We start from the raw sequence: 24,150 nt of genomic DNA, 5'->3' as shown, positions 1-24,150 counted from the left end.
TAACAGAAGATGAAATTTGTACCGTAGCGTTTTCAGGCGTGTAGCATAGAACGGCATGACCATGTTCACAAAAGCTGCTTGAAAGCCAAACCTTCTTGTAATAGGAAAATAACCTTTCTTGGTCCGTTAAATATCCGAAACAATTACCGTCTAGAGTCAACCACAAAAGGCAATGTTGAGCGAAAATGACGCCACCTAACTGTATTGTTAAAATTTTATTAATTTTTTTTTGGAGGGGGTGCGGTGATGGGGACTCAGTAAAAGCCACCTCTAACATTCATAATTTACAATCGCTGATATTGAAATTAAAAGCACATATACTACTAAGATGTTACGGGTAGTGCGTTTTGGCGTTTTGGCTTGTCTAACTGATTTTCATAATTTAAGTTAAGAATAAAATATTAAAACAGCTCTGTTGCAAAGTTTAAGTTTAAGAGATTTATATGATTCCGCTACGATTTCCATTCCGGTAGGAAAAGACCCCAACATGCCCGAGTAAAGATAGTTTAAAAAATACGGTACTGTTGTAACGTTATTATGGAGCGGTTTCCAATTGAGTGTCGTAAAACCAAAACCAAGGTAATTACTCTGGCTAATGGCAACAGATGTAAACAACACAACGAGCCAATCAGAATTCGAAGCAAATACATGTAACTGGCGCCAAGCGCGGGAAAACGCGGCGAAAACACGATTGGTTTTGGTTTGGATTCCCATTGGTTGAGAAAGTGGCGTGAGTTTTGTTAACCAATCAAAGAGCGTAGTAATGGAAAGCCACAGTAAACGCGAATCACTTTCGACACTCAATTGAAAACCGCTATATTATGTTATTATGCATGTCGCAAGTTGATCATTTCCTCGGAAATGTCCAGTTCCCTCTATATAAAACGCCTGCATGTAATCATAGTAGTTGTATTCAAACCACTCGTCTGGCAATTTTTTGTTCTTCAAATTGTTCAAATGAAGTATTTCACGTGACAAGACAGAAGAAGAAGTGATTGACTTTTTCCGTATAACCAACTCCTGAATAACAATCACGCGTTACCTCAACTTGGACCTTCGTTATTGGATACAATTACCACGATCTACCGCAGGCGTTTTGTTCTGACGGTGGCCGCTCTTCGTTTCACCAGCGGTGCTGCGTCTAAGAGCCAAATTCTGTAGTAGCTGAATCAATTGGTTTGTACTCATAGGAACCTCTTCCATCCATGTACAAAACATACTACAAGGAAAAGGACTACTGTGAGAAAGGACAGCAACAACTTTCTATCGCATAAATCTTTTACATCTATACTTGGTTTTATCAACAGAGTTGATAAAGTAATTTGGCTACTATGAAGAGATTCGAGTGCTGACGTTTTGAGCGTTAGCACTCCGTTATTCGATCAGCACAAAACATCAATCATCACTCGATTTCTTTACGGACCTTTCTACTCCCCCACCAACACAGCACCAAAGTTTCTTTAGGAACTAACTCCCTTATTTACTTTTTAAATCTAGTTTGTTCCACAGTGTCAAAGCCCTTGTCAAATGCCGTTGTTCAAGACAAGAATAATGGCCGTGTTTTTATAATAGAGGACGCATTATCCGTCTGGACGAACTTGGGCAAACATTTGTTGTTTGTCTGGTTATTCGTCTCTAGTATAAAGACGGACACAAGACGCATTATCCGTCTGGACAAACTATTTTCCGTGATGCATCTTTTACGTGAGACGAATAACAAAAGATAATTCGTCCAGACGGATAATGCGTCCTCTAGTATAAAAACGGCCAATGAATGATATTTTTAAAAATATGATGAGAATGTCAGAGAAACTGGTAAACTCGCGTATAAAATTTAAAATCTACTTATTTTGTAAAACACAAACCTCGTGATATTTCCACAACGACTTGCGATGCGACACGGTAAAAAGAGTAATGCCAACCTAAAGTTGTTAAAAAGGAAAAAAAATCAACAAAAGTCAAGTAAAATTTCCAGTGATCACTACTGAATTAGCTATAACAAAGGGTAGCTCGTTAGTTCTGAGGTTTGGGTTGCACTAGAGAGCTAAAGTTTCCTATGCTATGTAAGGTAAGTGGTGTAAAGTAACAGTGCTTAGATATAACGCAGTGTTTAAATATTAAAAATTAACAGGTTTCGATGTTTCGAAATCGTAATAAAGGCTTTTACTTTTAAGACTACACGGTTTGACCTCCGTGTCTGTTGGACGATGCTTATGAGAGCCGTTGAGCAGTGAATGCAACAAATTTGAAGGTCTGGTTAGAGCGGTTTTCAATTGAGTGTCGAAAATAATTTCGCGTTTGCTTTGGTTTTGCATTACTACGCTCTGTGATTGGTTAACAAAACTCGCGCCACTTTCTCAGCCAATGGGAATCTAAACCAAAACCAATCGTGTTTTCGCCGCCCGCGTTTTCCCGCACTTGGCGCCGGTTACACGTATTTGCTTCGAATTCTGATTGGCTGATTGTGTTGTTTACATCTGTTGTGATTGGCCAGAGTAATTACTTTGGTTTTGGTTTTACGACTCTCAATTGGAGTCCGCTCTATACGCCAGTCCTTCAAATTTCTTCAGAATAACGGGCATCATTTTCGGAATGTTCAAATGTTGAACTTCTTTTTGTATAAAAATGCCTTTAAAATGGAGTGGGTAACTAATTCATAAAACAATTTACAGAGCTTAAAAACGAAAACAAAAAAAAAAGAAGAAGCAAAAAAGGTACATGAATTAGTCGTAGCTTTTCAGCGCAAGTTTGTGGTGGCACAGACTAAGATACTCTTTGAAGTGCTTTGATGACGTACCTCTCTACAGCGAGTGTACATGAAACCTTCGACGTCTACACTAACGGCACTTGTGCATTCATCAAGGATAGCAAATTGTGGCTTGTGATAGAACAGGCGCGCCATCTAATGAAGAAGCAAGGAAAACAAAAATATCACGTAAGAGGGCAATACACCTGGCAAGCACGAGACGAGTGAGTCAGCGTGACGAGCACGTCACGTGACCTACACCTGACGTGCCAAGGAACGTCTACGTAGGCTATCCTAACCTGGAAGTTCAGTTAATGTCACTATTCCGCATATACTTTAAATTATTATTGTTTAACAAAGCATCCAGCTAGATAACAGTATTGAGACAAAGTAAACAGACAACAAGGTGGCGTAATTGGGGGACACATCCCCGTGGCAGGTTAATACGACTTCGGGTTAAGTGCGCAAAACAAACGTAAGCCTCACTTACCTCCCCACTAACGTGGGGTAGGACAAGAGTATTGGCAGAGCCTTTCTTATCTCCCCAGCACCATACGGGCTAGATCGGACAAGATAAAGGCAAAGGTATGAGATGGCAAGATACGAGCAATGCCAAGAGCTTGAGGGAAGTCGCAACGCAGACTTAACCGAACCACAAGGAGTTACCCCAAGTTTAATGAATATATAACAATCCTCCTCCAAAGGGAGGGAGGGTGGGTAAACAAAATTTTTTAAACGTGTTTGCGTTCGTGCAATACTGCCAGGATAATGCCCTGGGATAGTGTTCTGACGCTTTTATAGCGAGACAGTGACTCAAAGTTCGGCCAATAGGTACAAACGTACTGCAAACTAAAAAGACACAACGTGGCAAACTACTAGCCATCAATAGGGCTTTACAAAACATGAACCAATCCCAGCAAAGGTAAGATTCATTTCTAGACAATTGTGCAACATATTGGTACAATTTCCTAGCCATGAAAGGCTTTTATCCTAACCCTACTGAATAGAGAGTATTCATTTATGAATGAGGCTCTCGTGTATACATTGTTGTCTGGGGTCGACACAACATTGCGTGACTTACCACCCCTAAGGCGTCACGTTCCATTAAGCGCATCTTACCGTTCGGTAAAAGCCTTAATTTCTGAGCTGATTTTCCAGACTAAGGTGGAAGAAGGAAAACCGGAGTACCCGGAGAAAAACCTCTCGGAGAAAGGACGAGAACGAACAACAAACTCAACCCACATATGACGCCGAGTACGGGAATCGAACCCTGGGGCCCGTTTCTCGAAAGTCCCGGTAACTTACCGGGCCCGATAAGTATATTTTAAAATGTTTTTCGCCGATTACGCTGTGATTACAGACATGGTACTTGGCCAATGTGTTTATAAAATTATAAGATTTTGAAATTTAGTATTCAAAGCTAACAAAAATTGACTTCTGTTAAGTAACATTTTTCACCAGACACTTATCGGGCCCGGTAAGTTACCGGGACTTTCGAGAAACGGGTCCCTGGTCTTTACTTGATTGACCACAGGCAGACCACACCTCAACACTTCAGTCGACCAAATTCTACACTGGAAAATTGGAAACAAAAACTTACGGCCATTCTTTGCTTCTCGCCGCCGCTAAGAACATCCATCCAATCCTAGAGAGATGAAGAAACATATAGCTATTTAAATTAACTTGTAGGAGTTTTTAAAAGCTTCGAGCCTTCGCAATTAGACTGAAAGGTAATTAAGGACGGTGCCTACTAATAAAAAAGTATTTTTGTGTGGTTTATGACTATGCGGGGAAAGCAGATCTTAGCGAGGGCTATTGAAATCAAAAAGCAAATTGGGGGTAAACACCCATTTTTCAGAGATAATTAAGCAACAATTATTCTAAAAAACAGTAAAATAAAATGCAATATATGGCGTTTTTTTTTTAATCGAAGCTTCATTATCTTTGAAAAATGCAAGGTTAACCCCAAATTTCTTTCTGGATACCGAAAGCACTTGCTAAGTTCTGCTTTCTCCGCATAGTTCTAAACCGCGCAAAAAATATCCCTGTATTAGTAATCACTACCCATAGGAAACCCGAGTATCTCGAGATGCGCAGAACGTATGCTCAGTAACAAAAGTAGGCACCGTCCTTAACTCCGCAATTTACACTGCAATGTTAATTCATTGATTTCTTAGTTGAACCCTCTCCCCAGTCCCTCCTGTTTCTCTCACTTTTTCTCGCTCCCAATCCCCTTCCCCGATTACGCCTGCTACGTCGGCTAAGTCCAAAAGGCAATATGGGTAGCTGGGAATCCGTTGAAATTCGGCTGTAACTTCACGGTTGTTAGTGTTACAGCATAGGAGAACATACCATAAACATTTGCCTCGATGATCATGATGATTTTATTTTCGGCACGGGAGAGGAAAACCCGAGTTTAGTACATTTATTAACAAACTACCTATATCGCCTTGTGATCTTGTTGCATAGGTTTCCAGTTTTGATTCAAAAACATCAACTGAAAAACCTGCATCACAAAAAGCCAATGCTGCGCCGATATTCTACAGGCTTTAGCTATCGGTGACGTTTAGATGGCAGGGTAAAGGAGAGCTTCATATTGTACCTGAATTGTGTCCCAGCTTCCTTCACGCTCAAGGATGTTACCAAGATGAACCTTCGGGAGAAAAAAACATAAATTGCCAATGATACGAGTAAGAAAAGTTAACAAGACAAACAAATTTTCTCCATGACGGGAATTGCTTGAATGATCCGAGGTCTGACCACCTCAGATGATCAAATGCGAGAATAAAACGGTTACGTCAAGAACAAAATTCTGGCGCGTGACCGTTCAAATGAAAGTATTTCTCGCGGTGCTGTTAATTATGTGGTACAAGGTGATTCTTACCATGGAGCGTGAAAAAAAAATTCCTAAAGTGTGATCATTCAAAGGCACTGAGCAGTACTTTCCTGTGGTGCTGTTTATTGTGCTCTACAAGGTGGTTCTAACTTTTGAGTCTGTAGATGAAATCCTAAAGTGTGACCATTCAAATGAAAGCTACTGAGTAGTTTTTTTCCTGTGGTGCTGTTTATTATGCTGTACAAAGTGTTCTAACTTTTGAGTCTATGGAAGAAATCCAAGTGCGACCATTCAAATGAAAGCTACTGAGCAGTACTTTCCTGTGGTGCTGTTTATTATGCTGTACAAAGTGGTTCTAACTTTTGAGTCTATGGATGAAATCCAAGTGTGACCTTTCAAATGAAAGCTACTGAGCAATACTTTCCTTTGGTGCTGTTTATTATGCTGTACAAGGTGGTTCTAACTTTGGAATCTGTGGATAAAATCCTAAAGTGTGGCCATTCAAATAAAGCTACAGAGCAGTACTTTTGTGTGGTGGCATTAACAGTACTGTAAAAGGGTGATTCTAACTTGCCTAGGCAAAAAAAACTGGGCAGCGCTTTCCCCCATGTGATAATTGTTTGCGATTTTGAAAGTAACGTTTTGAAATTTACGTAACCATGTAACTTGCCTGGTTGATGTAATCTTCAAGATCTTTATCAGTAACTCCTTTCCTGTGCAAATCTTCTTTAGTGTCTGGGTAAATAACTTGATCCCTTAGTGTGCCAAGTGTCATGTACGGTCGCTGAAAGATGGACAAAAATACTCATACAATGTAGCAGTGATTTAAAATCAATTCTGTTCACAACAATTAAATAACGATAACTCAGAACAAACAGTGTTTTTGAAACGAAATATTTCAACGTCTTCTTCAGTCGTTTGATATTGTCCATTATATAAATTAGTTTTCACTTTGGTGCCATTTGTGACAATAAAAATATATAGAAAAATTATTAAACTTAAGGCCCAAACAACTGACCAAAACTCCCGGTGAAATAAGAAAAACAGGGAAGGAGCAATAGACCCTTCTCCAAAATGGCGGCAACAGATTTGAATGAGTTAAAATTGAACTGAATGAAAAACTGATACCAGCACTGGAAAGAGCACCTTTACTTTAGAAACCTTGCAAAGTTTCAGCAAATTAGGTGTTATATCAGCTTAGGAAATGTAAAATGAAATTCGACAAATTTACAGACGTTTGTATGACTGGGGTATACGTCATACCCCCGGTCATACAAACGTCTGTAAATTTTTCATTTATCAACTTACATTTTCTCAGCTGATATTGCATCTGATATGCTGAAACTTTGCAGGGTTACTAAAGTAAAAGTGCTCTTTCTAGTGCTGGTATACGTTATTAATTTTAACTTATTTGAATTTTCGGCCGCCATTTTGGAGAAGGGTCTACTGGAGGTAGAAGAAGGGTCAGATAAGAGGGTGAAGAGAAGGATGGAGGAAGGAAAGATGGAGTGAGGGAGGACAGGTGGAAGAGACAGAGAGGGGGGAAAGGAGGGGTGGGTCGGAGCAGGGGAGAAGGAAGGAGGGAGGGATGGAGGACCTGTCATCATATGTTAACGCCACTCACCTGTGGAACATAGAAAAGTTTGCTCTTGTTTGGCTTGACCAACTTACCCCCGAAGAGCGGCCACAACTGTTAAATCACAAAAGGACAAGTGTTAATGAATACCAAGCGGGGAAAAGGCTGGTTTGTATATGATCGCTAATGATCTGTGATGTTACAAAAACTGAGCGACCATCCTCCGGAGCAAACATATGAAAATCTGGCTATCCAAACGTACACAGTGCATTCGATCGCTGATTGTCTTGCGTTTCCTTATCATGGATCGCCACAAAGGCTGATTCTCTTTTTCAGCGATAGAGCGATTGTTGCAGATCATACGGAAACCAACCCCTTAAACAAGTTCAACTACCAGCGAAGTGAAGTGTACGTCAAGCATTAAACTGAGGAAATTTAAAAGTGTTGCCACTTATCAAAATAATAAAAATTCCTTGAAATTTCCCTGACCGCAGAAAACAAATTCTCGCCAATAAAGCCAGCGAAAGCCACATAAATCAATTCCTTTGTTGTTCTCTTTTGAAACATTAGCTTTGCCACCACGAAAAACCTTTCCCAAACCTAGTGGTTAACCTAAAATAAATTATCTGATTTTCACTGACTTTGAGGTAGAATTTAGTATTTCCCTGACTTGATACAGAAATCCTTGACTTTTTCCTGACCTTGAAAAAAATCTGTTTTTCCCTGATATTTCCCTGAACGTAGCAATCCTGTTTAACCATCAACCGGCAAATTGGATGCAATCATTTCTATGAAGTGCGATCTATATGAACGCTCACCTCTCCCAAAATTCTAAACAGTGAACTCTTCCCGCATCCATTCGGTCCACAAACTAGCACATTCATTCCGGAGCGAACCTAAAAAGGAAGACACGAGAACATTGAAACAGACGAACAAAAGTTATAACGGCAAAGCCGTGATGAAAACAAGGGGCCTTGTTTACGTTTATTCTGTTGTAAAGCGCATTGTTAAGTCACTACCATTGTAGGTATCGAAAAACTCAATAAACCCGATAAAATAAAGCCTACAAAAGAACAGAAACTGAGCCGCGTTTAACCAACAAATTAAGCGCTTGTTTGTCTGTACGGATGTAATGTATCTTTACCTCAAACGAAAGGTCATTTATGAGGACATCGCCATTTGGAGTGACTAACGGAACATTTTCAAACCTGAAAGAAAGGTGGCATTTAAACAGTTTTTAATACTTTATGCATGAATCACTTTACTACTCTAGGAAATACTATATTACTACAACTTCTAACCTCCTTCGTTTTGAAATCGTACTTATGAATGAATGAATGAATGAATGAATGAATGAATGAATGAATGAATGAATGAATGAATGAATGAATGCATGCATGCATGCATGCATGCATGCATGCATGCATGCATGAATGAATGAATGAATGAATGAATGAATGAATGAATGAGTGAATGAATGAATGAATACAATAATTATTATTAAGTATAGTTTTCTTGCTGAATATAATAACATAACTGATAGAGCGGTTTTCAATCGAGTGTCGCAAAAATCACTTTGGCCAATCACAACAGACGCAAACAACACAATCCGCCAATCAGAACTCGAAGCAAATACACATTGATGTAACCGGCGCCGAAACTGCGCTTGCCGGTTTGGTTGGCTTTCCATTGGTTGAGAAAATGGCGCGAACTTTGCCAATCAATCATGGTTCGTAGCAGGCACGAAATTACTTCCGACGGTTCAACTGAAAACCACTCTATCAGCATTTTAAATCGCGCACAATACAAGTGGTTTGGACCTACGTGTAATTTAAAACAACGTACCAATTACAGATGCTCTATTTCATCTTTACAACAGCATCAAATACAATTACAGTTAAACTGCACGTGCTGTAATTACCTGATCAAATGGTCGGTTTCGACGATTTCCCCTTTACTGGGATCTAAACAGTCTATGGCAATCCTATCTGCAAAGAATATAATATAGAATACACGTTAGATTTCCATAGTTTGAAGTAAGTGACATACGGTGATTTCATTATCAGTGATAATTACTACAATTAAACTGACGGTTACCACGTAGCAATTCCCTTTGTTTTTGTTCTTTATACCTTGTTAGCGGGATTTAACTTGTGAGTCTGTGGATGAAATCCTAAAGTGTGACCATTTAAATCAAAGCTACTGAGCGGTACTTTCTTGTGGTGCTGTTTGCTATTATGCTGTACAAGGTGATTCTAACTTCTGAGTCTGTGGACTAAATCTTAAAGTATGACCATTCAAATGAAAGCTACTGAGCAGTACTTTCCTGTGGTGCTGTTTGTTATACTGTACATTTTACCTGGTTTTGTGTCATCTTCTTTCGACTGGTTTGCAGTTGACACCATGGTCCTTTGGTATTTTCCTTTGTTAAGGTCCTTTAGTACATTCATGAGCTCAGAAACTCTGGACGTATACCTATGGTAAAACAAAGGTAAACTCAGACAAGGCTGGGCAACATAAGACTAACAAAGGAAACCTGACTTTTGGGCAACAAGCATTCTTCAAAACTTGGCTAATGTAGACGTGAAGGTCACCTTTTATGGCTTTTTTCCCTATTTTTCTTTTCAGGTTTCAAGTTTCGGGTTTAAATTTGTATCGGATCGACTTTGGTGACCTGGCGAGCGTTTGTCAAACTTCCGAAAAGCAATTTTAGATACACAAAATCCATTACCAAAAATTTAATTTTTGATAATTCTTAAAGCAACAACATTTTACGTTTTCCAACTTACATTACGTTAGTTTGCACGAAAAATAACTGTTAATCCGTAGAAAAAGGATAACAAAAATACTTTTCGCGCCCAAAAGCTCTTCGGGAACTTTGACAAAAACGCACGCCTGTATTGAAAAGATTCTAGATTGACATGCTCATCCTGTTTTCCCAGATGCCTTGCTCTTAACTGCAACAGAATGCTCTTTCTTATCAAACAAATATCGGCCTTTCTGTCACTTACCCTGCCAATCTTGTCAGTTCTCTCCCGGCCAAAACAAGACGACCAATGGCTTCAGCCATCTTGACTAACATTCGACCACTTCTGTAATAATCCTGTGGAATGTGAAGGGTAAAACAAGATTAAGTTGTCGTCGAAAGTGAAAATATAATTAAGGAACTGAACATACAGTAGTTATGATGTAACAGATGTTCAAAGACCATCGCATCCATGTACACAACTTAAGCTGGTGCAAAAAGGAGTTTCAGGATTGAACAGGAATTGAAACAATGACCTCTGCGATATTGCTACAGCTTTCTACCAACTAAGCTATCAAGCCAACTGGGAGCTGGTCATTTTGTGAGTTCATACATGTATTGTACCCGTGAAAGAGGAATATCAAGACTGTTTATGAAGTGCAGATATGAAAGATCACCGCAGTTAAGTACGCAACTTAAGTAATTGCAAATAGAAAGCCTGGAAAAGAAAACCTTTAGATGACATTTCATATTTTTAATATTGATTGATTGACTGACTGACTGACTGACTGACTGACTGACTGACTGACTGACTGACTGACTGACTGACTGACTGACTGACTATACGGTGTTGAACTTTGTTCCATTCCCTTAGTTCTTTTTATTTTGAATTTCTTCATTTTCGGTTCCTCACCTGTTATTAATTTCAAAACATTATTACGAAATACGGAGGCCAACTAGAAAATCGGATGGTTAACTTGGCCTCCATCCTCAATCGCTGCTTCAAAATTATTCAACTCACTTTACTAGATTTTACGTCACAAGAATGTATTACTAACCTAATGATTTTTCTAATTAGCCATGAGGAGATAAAGGTTGTTGTTGTTGACTGACTGGTTGTTCAATTGATTGGTTTTATTCAATGGATATTACTGAGTCAGAATCAATAACAAAGTTTTTCAAAGTGGTACACATATTTTAAACTCACCTCCATTCTCTCGCTGTGTGTGCTGTTAGCATGCCTTGTGCTGTTCTTATTCAGAAAAGGTCGACTCACAACAGAAAATCCGACCACAGTAGCAATATCTGGAAGAGTAAGATTCAACGTTGAAGAAAAGCAATCTTAATTAAATACGAAACTGCGGTGCTCCGTCGGTGGGGAGTAGAAAAGAATGTTTGATTTATCAACGGAGTTGATAACTTAAGGTAAATTAGCGACCGTAAAGAGATTCGAGTGCTGACATTTCGAGAGTTAGGCCTTCGTCAGAACGAATCAAGGAATTGTGAGTTGTATGTGTTCATATAGCGAGCAATGGAGCTACGCTATGGGTGGGAGCATGGTAAAGTGGAAAACAAGAATAAATTAAATAGTTTTACTTTTGCTGGAATCCCACACAGCATGTCGTTCAATAAATGTATAATTTATCGTCAACGACAATCCTTATCTAATTAACAAATGAGATTGGCATATTACCAGGAAGATTGCATGTGATAGTTAATTTTACATTTGCTTACGAGTGTTGAGTTTCCTTGTCGTTGTTTACGTACTACTTACATTTTGAGAATGATGTATTAATCAGTAAATGACACAGGCATACTCGGAAAAAAATCCGAGTGCTCCTATCAGGAAACCTAAAACCTTCCGATTACTACTTCGGATGCTCTACCACTCACTGACTGAGCTACAGGAGACTCGTGGGAGCTAAGGCCATTAAACTAGGTTCATGGGACAAACATTCTGCATACTGCTAGGATTGGAATGTAAGCGTGTGGCATGTGAGCAATGGAAACAATGTGATGGAATGTGTTAAGCCTGGTGAATACATGAGAATGATGTATTAATCAGTAAATGACACAGGCATACTCAGAAAAAAAATCCGAGTGCTCCTATCAGGAGTCTACTTACATTTTGCTATGACGTTGTCGATGATTCCCATACTAAATCTGAATTGAATGAAACTTCTAAGATGATTTACCTTATAAAAAGGAAAGTAAACTAAGTTAGTAAAATTTCTTTCGGCAGGGTAGACAATTCAGATCGATTCTGAAGGGCATTGCAACAGCAATAACACAAAGCAACATTGAATATTATGATGTATTAAGACTCACATCCCAAGTTGAACAATTTTGCCTTTAACAAACAAATTACATGCACAGTACTGCTCAAAAGGAAATTACCACCCTCGCGCGAGACGCGAATCGTGTCACGCGCTACGCGATTCGCGTCATGTGTTACGAGAATCTTGTCGCTCAAGAAGAACTAAAAACTGTAAGTACCGTGGCACAAAGTTCTTGCACGATGTTAAGAAACTATTCCGGCATTGTAAGGTCAATAATAATACGCAAAATAACTAACGCAAGTGTGTTTACTTGACTGTTGAAAACTATGTAATCGAAACTCGTTAGCCTCTGGTTTGCTTCCTTTCGAGTAAAATAACGAAGAGCCAGCATAGTTCGTCGGGCTAGCACGCGGCGTATTCGGCTATGTTTGCCTTATTCATTTCTGCCAAAAGCCGAGCGGTTTTAGTCTCGAATTGAACACAGTTTTTCACAAAACTTTCGGGAATATTACACACAAAAACTTTGCTTTCTTTCCACCTTGTCCAAGGCAAGCATTTGTTGTCGTTTAATTGGTAGCAAACGTTTCCGTTGTGCTCGGATTTGTGCATTTTTCGCTTTTTGACCGCGCTGATATTAAGAGCGAAAGAGCGAAAGGAACGGAAGAGGGGGGAGGGGACAGGAGGAAGAGGAAACACTTGTTTGGGTTTGCGAGCAAGCGTCTCCTCTCTCTCCCCTCCCCTCCACCTCCTCCATTTTTCGCTCTCGTCCTAATTTTCGCGCGTCCAAACAGCGAAGAACGCACAAATCCCCAACGGAACAGCTTGCTAGCACGCCTTTTATTGAAGCCGAAGTTTTGCTTTTAAAATTGCTGCACCGCAGTGATAGCCACCAGCCACATGTAGTATTGTTATACTTATCTTCTGCTATGTTTACAGTGTTTAAAAATGAATGAATGTGGACCCTTACCAATCTCTGAAAAGTACCCTCAATGGTCAGCTTTTCCCGTCTTCCTCCTTGGTAAAAAGCTATTTCCTCACTGAAATGAAGTCAAAACTGACCATCAATAATTTTGAAAAATAAACTTGTTTCATCCATGAGTCAACAAAGCTAATAAAAAAGTCCTTCATTTGCACCCGGCCTTAAACCCTTCAACCCACTACAACATCATTACTTATCATCCATAAAATTATGTAGACTGCAAAACAGTCAAATTCTTGTGACCGAATACAAACGTATAAAGTCTTCATATGGAAGACCTGGAGCAGCAAGGAATGTGGAAGTAAGCGTGGGTAGGGGCACTAAACAGTCATATTTTTGCATCGATGATGGATCAGAGCATTAACTTTGTAGTCTATGTAAAAGTGAACCCCTTGAATTTCCTACTGGGCATTATCCCTAGTAGGGAAATGGGAGATCACACGAGACGAAGAAAATATCTCCGTCCAGGGCGGGAATCGAACCCAAGACCTTCGGATTTGATCTTCCGTTGCTCTACCGGCTGAGTAACAAAGCCAGACGGGTGCAACAGTGCATTGGTACGAACGCGTGCGGTCTTCGAACAGAAGCTTTGGAGCGAGCAAGGAGTGAGAGTTAGACTGGGAAGAAATACAGTTTATAAAATGTTAATTCCCTACCTATTGGTTATCAGCCGAGAGTTCACATATCTGAATTCTCCTTCATGGTGCTGTTCCTCGGCCGTCATTCTTCCAACTGGTCGCCGTAATCTGTTCAAGTTGGCAAAACAAAACAGTCAGGTAAAATTAATGTATTGAGTGAATGCCTCAATCTAAATCGCCGTAAGTTTGGACGACTGTCAAGCATTTTGCTAGGGTTTGATTTCCCTTAATTTTTCCCACAACCCAGTTTATGCATGGTATGCAAAAAACTTTACGGTGTTCAGTTAGTGTGCGTAAGACAAGTCATATCATTTAAAAGAAAAATCAGTTTATTTAAGTGTCAATGTATTTAGCGCCGAGCACTAGCTGCTGACACTTTCAAGACCGAGTTAGAATTTAGAAGTGTTGGTTTTTGAGAAGAGGGGGAAATTGAAGTACCCGGAGAAAAACCTCTCGGAGCAAGGACAAGAACCAACAACAAACTCATCCCACATATGATGCGAGTCTGGGAATCGAACCCGGGCCACATTGGTGGGAGGTGAGTGTTCTCACCATTGCACCATCCGAGCTCTCAGTGGATAAAATCCTTCCCCTGTGTTTCAAACACACTTCATATAGTAGCCTACCCAGCCGTGACATCTATCCAGGTGAGATTTGCAAACACAAGCATCAGAAGGGAGACAATGCGCCTTATTGTAACCACCAATCCTACTAAATATTTGTTGATATAAATTACCAAACTTTCCAAAGGATAAGCAGGTTGGTTTCCAAAAAAAACCTGTGGTACTGCATCGGTGGGGAGCAGAAACCAATGTTTGGTTTATCACCGAGATTTGAATGCTGATGTTTCGAGCGTTAGGCTTTCGTCAGACTTTAGGATTTGTTCTGATGAAGAGCTTACGCTCGAAACGTCAGCATTCGAATCTCTTTACGGTGGCCAATTTCCCTTTAGTATATCAACTTTGTTGACATTAAAATCGAACATTCTTTTCCAAGGGGTAGTTTCAGTTTTTGAGATCTTACTTAGTAGCAAATTCCTTCAAATCAATTGAAAAGGCAAGTAGATACCTAAATCCTGGGCTAAATCCTGATTGAGTGTACATGTACATTATTACAAAGGACAATAATACTGTCTTAGGATTAATAATAATAATAATAATAATAATAATAATCAATTTATATAGCGCTTTTTATATAATATTCAAAAGCGCTTACAATATAAAAACGAAAAATTTAGTCAAAATCAATAAAATATAAAATTTAAGAATAATCAATCAAACGAAAAGTAAGAAATAAAATAAACAAAGTAAAGAATAACCAGATGTCATATGCTTTTTTAAACAAAAATGTCTTCAAGTATTTCTTGAAAGTATTTAAGTTCTTCGCAGTCCTAATTGCCAGAGGAAGCTTATTCCACTTGGATGGACCAGCAAAAGCGAATGCTCAATCACCAATGCACACAATAAAAGAAAGGAATTTTTAAGGTTCTACAGAAAAGTACTGATACATGACAAATTCATGTTACAACACAACGCTGTACCTGGTCAACAGGAGTCCTGAAAAAGCTAAGTAGCCCAGCATAATGGCCGGTCCCTAGAAAGAGAAATGAAGAACACACCATAAATGCACGACAGTGTACAAAATAGACTACATTCATGTGTAGGTTAACATTCTCAGTAAAGGTTTCTGTCAAGGAAAGTGGTTTCCACTTTTGAATTTGTTGAGAAAATCATACACCGACGGTTCAATGTCCATATCCAAGTTTAAAAGGCCTGCAGTGGTATCTTTTTCACGATTATTATTATTATTATTATTGTTATTATTATTATTATTATTATTATTATTATTGTCGTCATCATCATCATCATCATCATCATCATCATCATCATCATCATTATTATTATTTTGAAAAAGAAATTAAAAAATTATATCCAGTATCATAGAACTTTTGCCCTCCTACTTTGTATTGTACCCTGACATTCCAAAAATGTAAAATGGTCTCTGCCAAAACACATAATTTAGGAATTACTTTTTTAATATAATACTTAGTTATGCTGCAGAAATAATTAAAACTAATACCTGAAGGCCAATTGCTCCAGTCAACTTCTGAACATAAATTGCTATGTCAAGTAGTGGCTGGAAGTCAACAAAGCAAAGAAAAAAAATGAATGCAAATGGTTAACCCTCAAAGCAGTCACTATGGCGCTTTGCATGGATGTTTGCAGAGAGCACTGGACTTCAATGTGAAATATCCATACTCCCCCCACAGAAGGTATTTTTGTTTTGCATCCCTCCTCCCCCCAAGAACTTCCAGTTTAGCTTCATACTTTGCTTCTAAACTTTTGACTTTTAAGGCCCCCTTCGTTTTAGGAATTGCCAATGACCTTCCATGGGGTAGGTATGTTTTTTTTTCTGGAACTGCACAATATGATCCACAAAATATCTGTCCTGCCACAAGCAAATGTGAATGTTTTGGGTTCAATGGTCCCGGCATCAGTTTGATCTCCAACCCTGCACAAACTTACGTCACAATGGACGGGCTTATTGGATAAAGGAAGCAAATGACAATTTGGCTTCTGCCAGATCCCAAATTTCTCCAAATGTGCTTGCATTTGGCATACAGACATGTCTTCCCACCAGAGCTGGAGTTCTGTATTTATTTTGTAACCTGAATGTTTGAATTTGATAAAAACTTGTTAATATCATGAGAAAAGGGGTTGCCTGGTAGACAGTAGGAAAGCTCGTTGCTAAGAAGAGGTTTCAAATATTACAGTCAATCCACGTCACATGTGACTGGTATTTTTGAAATTTGAACGGAATTTTGAAAGTTACATGTCAGTTTTGACCATTGCCAACGAGATTTCAGAGTTCCTGTTAGAAATTTCCCTAGTTTATTCTCATTATAAAGCTTTGTTTCTTTACATTACAGCATTAACTATTTCAAGAATAACAATATTGTTATTTCCCAAGTATTTTGAATCTTTTTTTAATGCATCTTTTTTGGAAAGATTTCAGAGAAAATATTAATGTTCAACATTCCATTCAAATGCCGGACATTACAAAGAGGAATTTGAATGTTCATTTCATTCTCGGAAATACTGGTCATGCATGACGTGGATTGACTGTAACAGCAAATTGAGTAAAGAGCTCAATCCTTCTTGATGGACAAGCAGTTCTTTGAGTAGGATTGAGTGTACGGAGTTAAGAACAACGAATGGGTTCCAATTTATAAATTAACTCAACATACCTTGCTAATGTTGGAATAGAGTTCAGCAAGACTGTTGCAGAATTTATCCACATCCTGTATTGATCAAGAAAATAGTTTCAAGTTTCTTTTAATTATTTCCACATATTAATTTAACACAAAGAACAGGAATTAGGAAGAAAGGAATGTGGAGGTGTGAAAACGAAAACCCATGGGGTTTAAAAGTGTTTATACCCCTGATCTCTTACTTAACAAAAGGATATGACCGGCCATGTGCTTGCGAGCGGATCGAGCAAATAATCGATGATAATGGTTAATTCAGTTGTAGCTGCTGCTATGTTTAGCAGTTCATATTATATTACATTTCTCATTCAGACTAGAATAGCATGACCAGTAGACGTACAACATTAAGCGAAATAGCCACCTTCCCACAAAAGGAAGTGATTTCCTAGGGTGTTAATAAATATTGGTTCTTATAAATGTACAGTAGATGTGATCACTGTGGCTATCTCATAAATACATTTTCAGTGTTTTCAACTTACGTTGTATAAACTTAAGTTAAAATGTAACAGTTCTCACACCTGCGTAAGAAGTTGATCTGCATTTGCAATCCGGTTATCCAAGTTGCTCATTTTGTAGAAAGTGAAAGAGCTGAAAGAAACAGTTGTAGCAAACAATTAAATTTTAAAATGATTCATTGGATAACTGAATTTAGCTTTAGTATCACAAAAGGGTAGGATCACAGGGTTGTACCTCAGATTTTTTGTCTGGGGAGCAAACTCCGCACACCCCTTACAGGGGTCTCCCGTATACAAACAGGGTTTCTAATTGGACGTTTTGTTGTCACACCTACACGGAAAGCTGTCTCTAAGACCTTTTAAGAAAAGAAAAACACTGATGCTTTTTGTCTAAAATGTCATGACTCAACACTATGTTAGAAAAAAAGAAGAGTTTTCCTGGTGGGGGCAGCTGCCCCCCCTCTGCCCCCCCCCCCCCCCCCACACCCCGCTATGTATGCCCCTGGATCAGACTCTCAAGGGGTGGATACTCAGGTATACACATTCTGGCCCTCCCCACCCCCCTCAACTTTGTGTATTACACATGTAATTTCTGTGTGTTACAATCTTTTAACGGAGAAACAACAATAACAGGATATTAAATGTGAATTAGGGAGAAACGAAGACTTGGAAAAAAATCCGAGTCCCAGATGGGATTTGAACCCACGACCCTCCGTGATCTAGTCAGATGCCCTAACCACTGAGCTACTGGAGACTCTACGGTGAGCAAGGGTCAAATTGTGGGTATTGACTGGAACCACATCGCGCGGCTACACAGTCACGTACTGACTCATATGAACTCACTAACAGCATCTTTTGCCATACATTTGATTTTGCAAATTATATGCTGTGAGTTGTCATGATTCTTGAAATTTGAGCTAAGAAGCTACACACACAAAATTTTATATCTGCAATGAATTCACTTACTTTAGATACTGTTCATACAGGTGAAGAGTTAATCTTGTGCGAAACCGCAACTTGAGTTCATTCAATCCAAACTAAATAGTTAAAACAGAAACACACACATAACTATTTTGGTATGATTCCACTGTAAATCATTGGACTTAGTTTTGCAACTTACTGTGACTATCTTAGATGTACTTTAAGAACTGAATAATTTCCAAGGATAGAGGGCATCTAGTTTATTAGAAATTCTGTTATGTGTTACCCTCTTCAAATAAAGTTGTCACTTACTTACTGCTTACTTACAGTTACGATGTAGTGAAGCCCAATTTAGCCATAATATGTTATAATCTCATGTACAACAGGACTAAAAACAATTCTCTGATGTTCCCCTGACGTTTCACTGTCCACAAACCAATTTTCACTGAGTACCACCAATGACAAATCCTTTGGCAATAATACCAGCAATATTAAGCCACAGAAATCAACTCCTTTGCAGATAGATTCTGGAATGACATTACCTTTGCCAACGGAGAAACTCCTTTACAAACCTAACAGCCAGCCAAAGATAAATCTGCATGACTTTTCAATGACTTTGGGTTATGATTTTAACTAAGAATTTCCCTGAATTCATAGAAAATTCCCTAACTTTTCCCTGATTATGGAAACTCAAGACAAATACAGGCTGTATGTAGCAAGAGTGATTTGTTTAATAAACAATGACCACTATAGACAAAATTAGACAAGATACTACAACAAAAATAATTTGAGGGAAAAAGAGTAACAGGTAAAAAGCAAATTGACAGTTAAAAACTAACAATAAATATTATTGTTACCGCTGTCTTTTTAATTAAATTTTTTTTTTGAGATTCATAAAAACTTCTAGTGCAACAGCATGTGTCATTATACGCCATCCTGTGCAAGATTAGTCCTGAAAGCATGCAACATGCCCTTTCCCATTAAGTCTCAAATCATGGGTGATGATAGCCAACCAAATTCAAGAATTTTGCTAAATGATTAGTCATTATCAAATAACTGATATTAAAATATGTAATGCACTAACAACAACTAAAATTATTAATATGATGTTGTTTATACTTACCTTCATTAGTTGGTTTACTACAGCTAGCTGCCAATAGAAAATAAAATGAAGCAAATTTCATTTATTTATGAAAGTAAACTCTGACAAAAATATGCACTTATATAATGGTCACTTCACACCCATCTCTAAACATATGAGCCAGGGTCTGTAAAGAGGGAAGGGATATTCAATAACATTCTACATGTACTAAGTACATGTAAACTATATAAAAATGTAGTTTTTCAACAGCTGACTGTAAGATCATTCAGTAATTTATAATCATGTACTTACGAATGGCATGGCATAAACCAATTGAAGAAGGTTGTATTTGAATCCTGAGAAATTTCCACCAATAATGGACCTAGAAAAAATGACAGAAGTGTATCATTTTGTATGTAGTAAATTTGTATGAATTTGACAAACTTCGTTCACTCTAATCTGAGTCCTAATATAGAAGACACTCACCTCTCAATTGCTGTTCCATTGTGTATCATCCAGACATCACAATAGGTGCGTGCTATGAGGGACAAAGCAACAAGCCCCAAATAACCAGTCTGTAGAAAGTAAAATATGAAGATTGTATAGGTAAACCAACTAGCATAGAAGAAGTATTGTTAATAAATTAATTACTGAATTAGGTGAGGTAATGTCCTCTTGATATCTAGCTCTGATTTCAAAATGTAACATTTACTCACAGTAAAAGAATTACTGCACGAAGGCCTGATTTCACCCCCGGATGGGATGTCAGTCAATTGCAGGGTTACCAGCAGCATCTCGTAACAAAATGTAGGTTTTCATTGATAATGTTTGGCAGTTGCTCACTTGCACACGTGAGTGACAAATGTGGGGAGTAGGGAGGGGGCAGATTCAAAGAGAACTAAAGGCATGTGAAAAGGGAGCTTCATGTACATGTACATATAATTATTGAAAAGTGGTGATATATAATCAAATGTGAACATTACCTCTGGTGTCAACCATCCAGGAATGATTATTTTTAAGATCCTTAGAAGCTTCCTGTATTTAGAAAAAAGTGAAACGGTACTTTAATTTTAAAAGTAAAGTGATCAAGATATGGATTGATATAATAAATCCTTGTTTGAAAGTGGAACACAATTTAAATATCATAAGAGTAGCCATAACCTACAGATTCCTACCCCTCATTCTGTAAAGAGAGCACAAGCCAGGCAACTGTATATACAGCACACAACCATTATTTTAGGGTGAGGGGAACATTTACAGTCTGTGTACATGTAGGAATTCATTTGCACAGATTTAAAATAAATTTCAAGTTTTTACCTAAAAAATACTCCATCTACAGCAGCCTTTTCTTTCCTTGCAGCTTTCTCCTAAAAAAAACAAGTTCAAAAAATTGTACAAGACAACAGAAGAATTCATACCATTCTGAGAATACGTATATATCCATTTTTTAAGGATTTTTTTTCTTTACCATAATCCAGCTGTCACAGATTTTCTTTTTTGAGGTTTTGTGACCACAAATAAGTTTTCCAGATAATGTTGAGTTAGTGCATCTCCTCAGGTTTCATACTCCTCCTTTCTTCCCCTCCCACCCCCACCCCCCTTCTTTTCAATTTCTTTTATTTTTTTTTACCCCAACCAACCAACCCTCAATTTTGAAACCAGATCAATGGTAAACAGATAAAAAAGGGGGGGATGGCCTTTGCCACTTTGAGCCCCCCCCCCCCCCCCCACCAACCTGCTTCCTCTTATGCTTAAAAACCATAGAGAGCCACCTTATAGAGGACAGTTAGTTCAGTGACATTCATTGATTTCTCATTCAAAAGTTACAAATTTTGTGATCAACAAAACTATCATCAAGTTGTCATTACACCGGATGCCCTGGGGCTGACCACGTCAAGGTTTTGGTCACGTTCCTTTTTTTTCTTTGTCGTCGTCATATTTTTTTCCATCAGTCACAAATTGACATTTTAATATATTCATTAAACCTGGATTTAACCCTCTTCTGCCCTAGAAGGGATATCTTAAATTGTCTTCTATTATAATTATTCCAGTTGTCTGCAGCAAACATGGCTCAATCAGAGCCATTATCTGCACATATATTCATAGGTCTTAGTGAGACCTAGAAAGGATGGATTTTGTCCAGTGAAAGACTCCATCAGTCAGTCAGAATGGCAGCCACATGAGTAGATTTTCAAGACTCTAATATGCTGTTTACAGAAAGAAAACAAACCTTTTTGAAGTGGTAAATCAAAAGAATAATTTCTAAGAAGTACTGGACAGTTTAAATGATGGAAATTGGAGAGTTCAAGGTGAAGAAATTATGCTTTGAGGGACAGATTCCTTGGACAGATTGTGAAGCAAACCCAAAAGGTCATACGCTTAAATCATTCAACGAAATGGAAGGAGAAGATATAATGGAGAAATGTCTGAGGGTGTTTTGAGCTCATGTTGTTTTTGACTGTGCGATGTCATTGGGCTGTAAATGTCATTGTGTCATGGGCCCTGGATGGTTTGACACTATAAAGGAATGATTCAATAGTGAACATGAGTTAGGTCTGTATGTGTGTGGCCCGGTCATTACATTATCATGAGGCAATTTCCGGTATGATGTCAAGTAGCGTAAGGAAAGGTTAGCGAAACATCACACTATCTTTGTGACTCAAACTATTCAATTAGCTCAACCATGACTGGAGGATACAGTGCATGTTTCTGCCTGCACTTAGTGCTAAGTATATTCCAACTCATTCCATGTAAACGCCCAGGGATCTTACTGTTTTTGAATCCTCAGCTGAAAAATGGCCAGTGCATTGAGCAGAAAAAGAGCGATCTGGTTTGATTATTTATAAGTGGTTTGATTAAAACGTTTGGGATCAAATATATTTGTAGTATCAACAGATTGATTTCATCAAGATCTTTCATTTGAAAATATGCGTTTTTTAACCCAAAGCTATCTTGGAAAGAAAACAAAATATATCTGTAGCAGTACAGTAGCAATTTAATACAGTCGGACCTCTATTAAGCGGCCACCCTGGGGACTTTGAAAACTGGCCGCTTAATAGAGGTTGGCCGTTGAATAGAGGTATCGAATACAGCACTTTACTGACAAAATAATAATTCGGGACTTTGGAAAGTGGCCGCTTAATAGAGGTCCGGGACTGTATGCCCAAGTAAGTTCTAATACCACCAATTATGCTAATAATTTTACCTCTTCAAGAGAGATGTGCAAATCGCCCGTGGGATCCTTCCTGCAATTGACAAGAAAAAAGAAACTCTTAACTGTAAAATAATCCATCCATCCATAGCATTAACGCATTGGGTTTTAAAAAAACTTAAGCTTAAATCACCAAAAATTATTCTAAGAAAATTATGACGCAACAACGCAAACCCGGTGAATTGCAAACTAATGCACTTGTCATCGGCTTCCCCGAGGGGGGGGACCCCGGGCTGATGTGGGGGAATACGGGGACTTTATGGGGACTTTGCAACAAATTTCTTCCCTTGTGGTGGGGGAAATGTGGGGACTTAGATTTTTGAATGCCCTACTCTTGGGGAAAATATGGGGACTTCGCTTATGTTCAACTGAGAGGAGATTGGGGACAATTTTTGTTCGCTCGATCGATGGCAAGATGGCAGAGGAGAACAAGAACGTATGTTTTAAAATCCATTGTTTTTTGTCTATCAAACAGACCATCCGTCAAAAATTTGTACGTATTTGTAGGCATAGGCAACTTTAAAATTCCTCTGGGTATATATTATTGTTTATAGAGGTCACTGTTAAAGGCCAACAGGTCGTCTTTTGTTAGTGATATAATAGAAGCGGTCTGTTAAATTGTTAAGGATAGAAAAAGTTGATTTTTTTTAAATATTCACAAGAATGTTAATTTCTGAAGCATCACAGCAACTGTTCAGAGTACTCAGGAAACTTAAGGACGTTGTGTTTAGAAGCAGCAATGAACCATCATGAAAGTGTGTTTTCCCTTGTTCTTCATCAGTCCGGATAGATTGAAAACAGATTCTGGGGAATTCAGGACTGAATGAAATGTTGAAATTTTCACCATACTGCGCATGTACTGTAAGAGGAGTGATTTATAGCAACTTATGGAGTATTCGAGAAAAAATAATTAAAGTTCAGTTTTCATCAGAATGCAAAGTCCGAGTGTTTGCCGACTGTTTAAAGAACCCAAATAAAGTTCTGAAGTGCATCTTCAAATCCAGTTGGGTTCGCCAAACACTGGGGACTTTGCAAGAAACAAATCCCGCACGGGTGGGGAAATACAAGAACTTTGAAATACACAATTAGCAAAGTCCCCATATCAGCCCGGGGTCCCCCCCCTCGGGGAAGCCGATGACAAGTGCATAATGTTGGCATCAAACGCAAAGCAATACCTTTTTCTGCTGAGATCGTCGAGTTTCTTCTTCCATAGCACAAGAATTCCTGCAGCTACGGATGCAACAGCGATCCCAGTTGCTTTAGAATTCAGCCATTGAGCTGGTGGAGGAATCTTGCTCCAAATGGCCACCATTTTGGAATTCCAGCTCTCAGCTTAGTGACCAAGCCTTCGTGAACTGCTTTGCAAGGTGGCGATGGTGGGGGTTAGGGTGGGGGGGAAGGGAGCAAACCGCTT

The 24,150-nt window shown here is 38.6% G+C and overlaps 1 protein-coding gene across 1 annotated transcript; it reads right to left on the bottom strand.

The window, feature by feature from the left end:
- Window positions 1–175: 175 nt before the first annotated feature.
- On the bottom strand, window positions 176–24,060 carry LOC146468681 (ATP-binding cassette sub-family D member 3-like). The gene is made up of 28 exons (XM_085124435.1): window positions 23,912–24,060; window positions 22,731–22,770; window positions 20,843–20,892; window positions 20,509–20,560; window positions 20,012–20,100; window positions 19,838–19,907; window positions 19,568–19,594; window positions 18,490–18,560; window positions 17,587–17,656; window positions 17,048–17,101; window positions 15,880–15,936; window positions 15,341–15,393; window positions 13,819–13,908; window positions 13,151–13,220; window positions 12,030–12,099; window positions 11,112–11,209; window positions 10,170–10,261; window positions 9,518–9,633; window positions 9,080–9,146; window positions 8,303–8,366; window positions 7,977–8,054; window positions 7,207–7,272; window positions 6,253–6,366; window positions 5,349–5,399; window positions 4,347–4,391; window positions 2,798–2,902; window positions 1,866–1,922; window positions 176–1,219 (listed from the first exon to the last, which is right to left on the bottom strand). The coding sequence occupies exons 1-28, from the start codon at window positions 24,046–24,048 to the stop codon at window positions 1,142–1,144; spliced, it is 2,031 nt and encodes a 676-aa protein (XP_084980561.1). The 5' UTR covers window positions 24,049–24,060; the 3' UTR covers window positions 176–1,141.
- Window positions 24,061–24,150: the final 90 nt, after the last annotated feature.

Source organism: Pavona decussata, unplaced genomic scaffold (genome assembly GCF_977016875.1).
Source record: "Pavona decussata unplaced genomic scaffold, jaPavDecu1.1 SCAFFOLD_130, whole genome shotgun sequence".
Lineage (NCBI taxonomy): Eukaryota > Metazoa > Cnidaria > Anthozoa > Scleractinia > Agariciidae > Pavona > Pavona decussata.
Note: the sequence above shows the minus strand (reverse complement) of the source record. Positions and strands in the feature narration are given on the sequence as shown.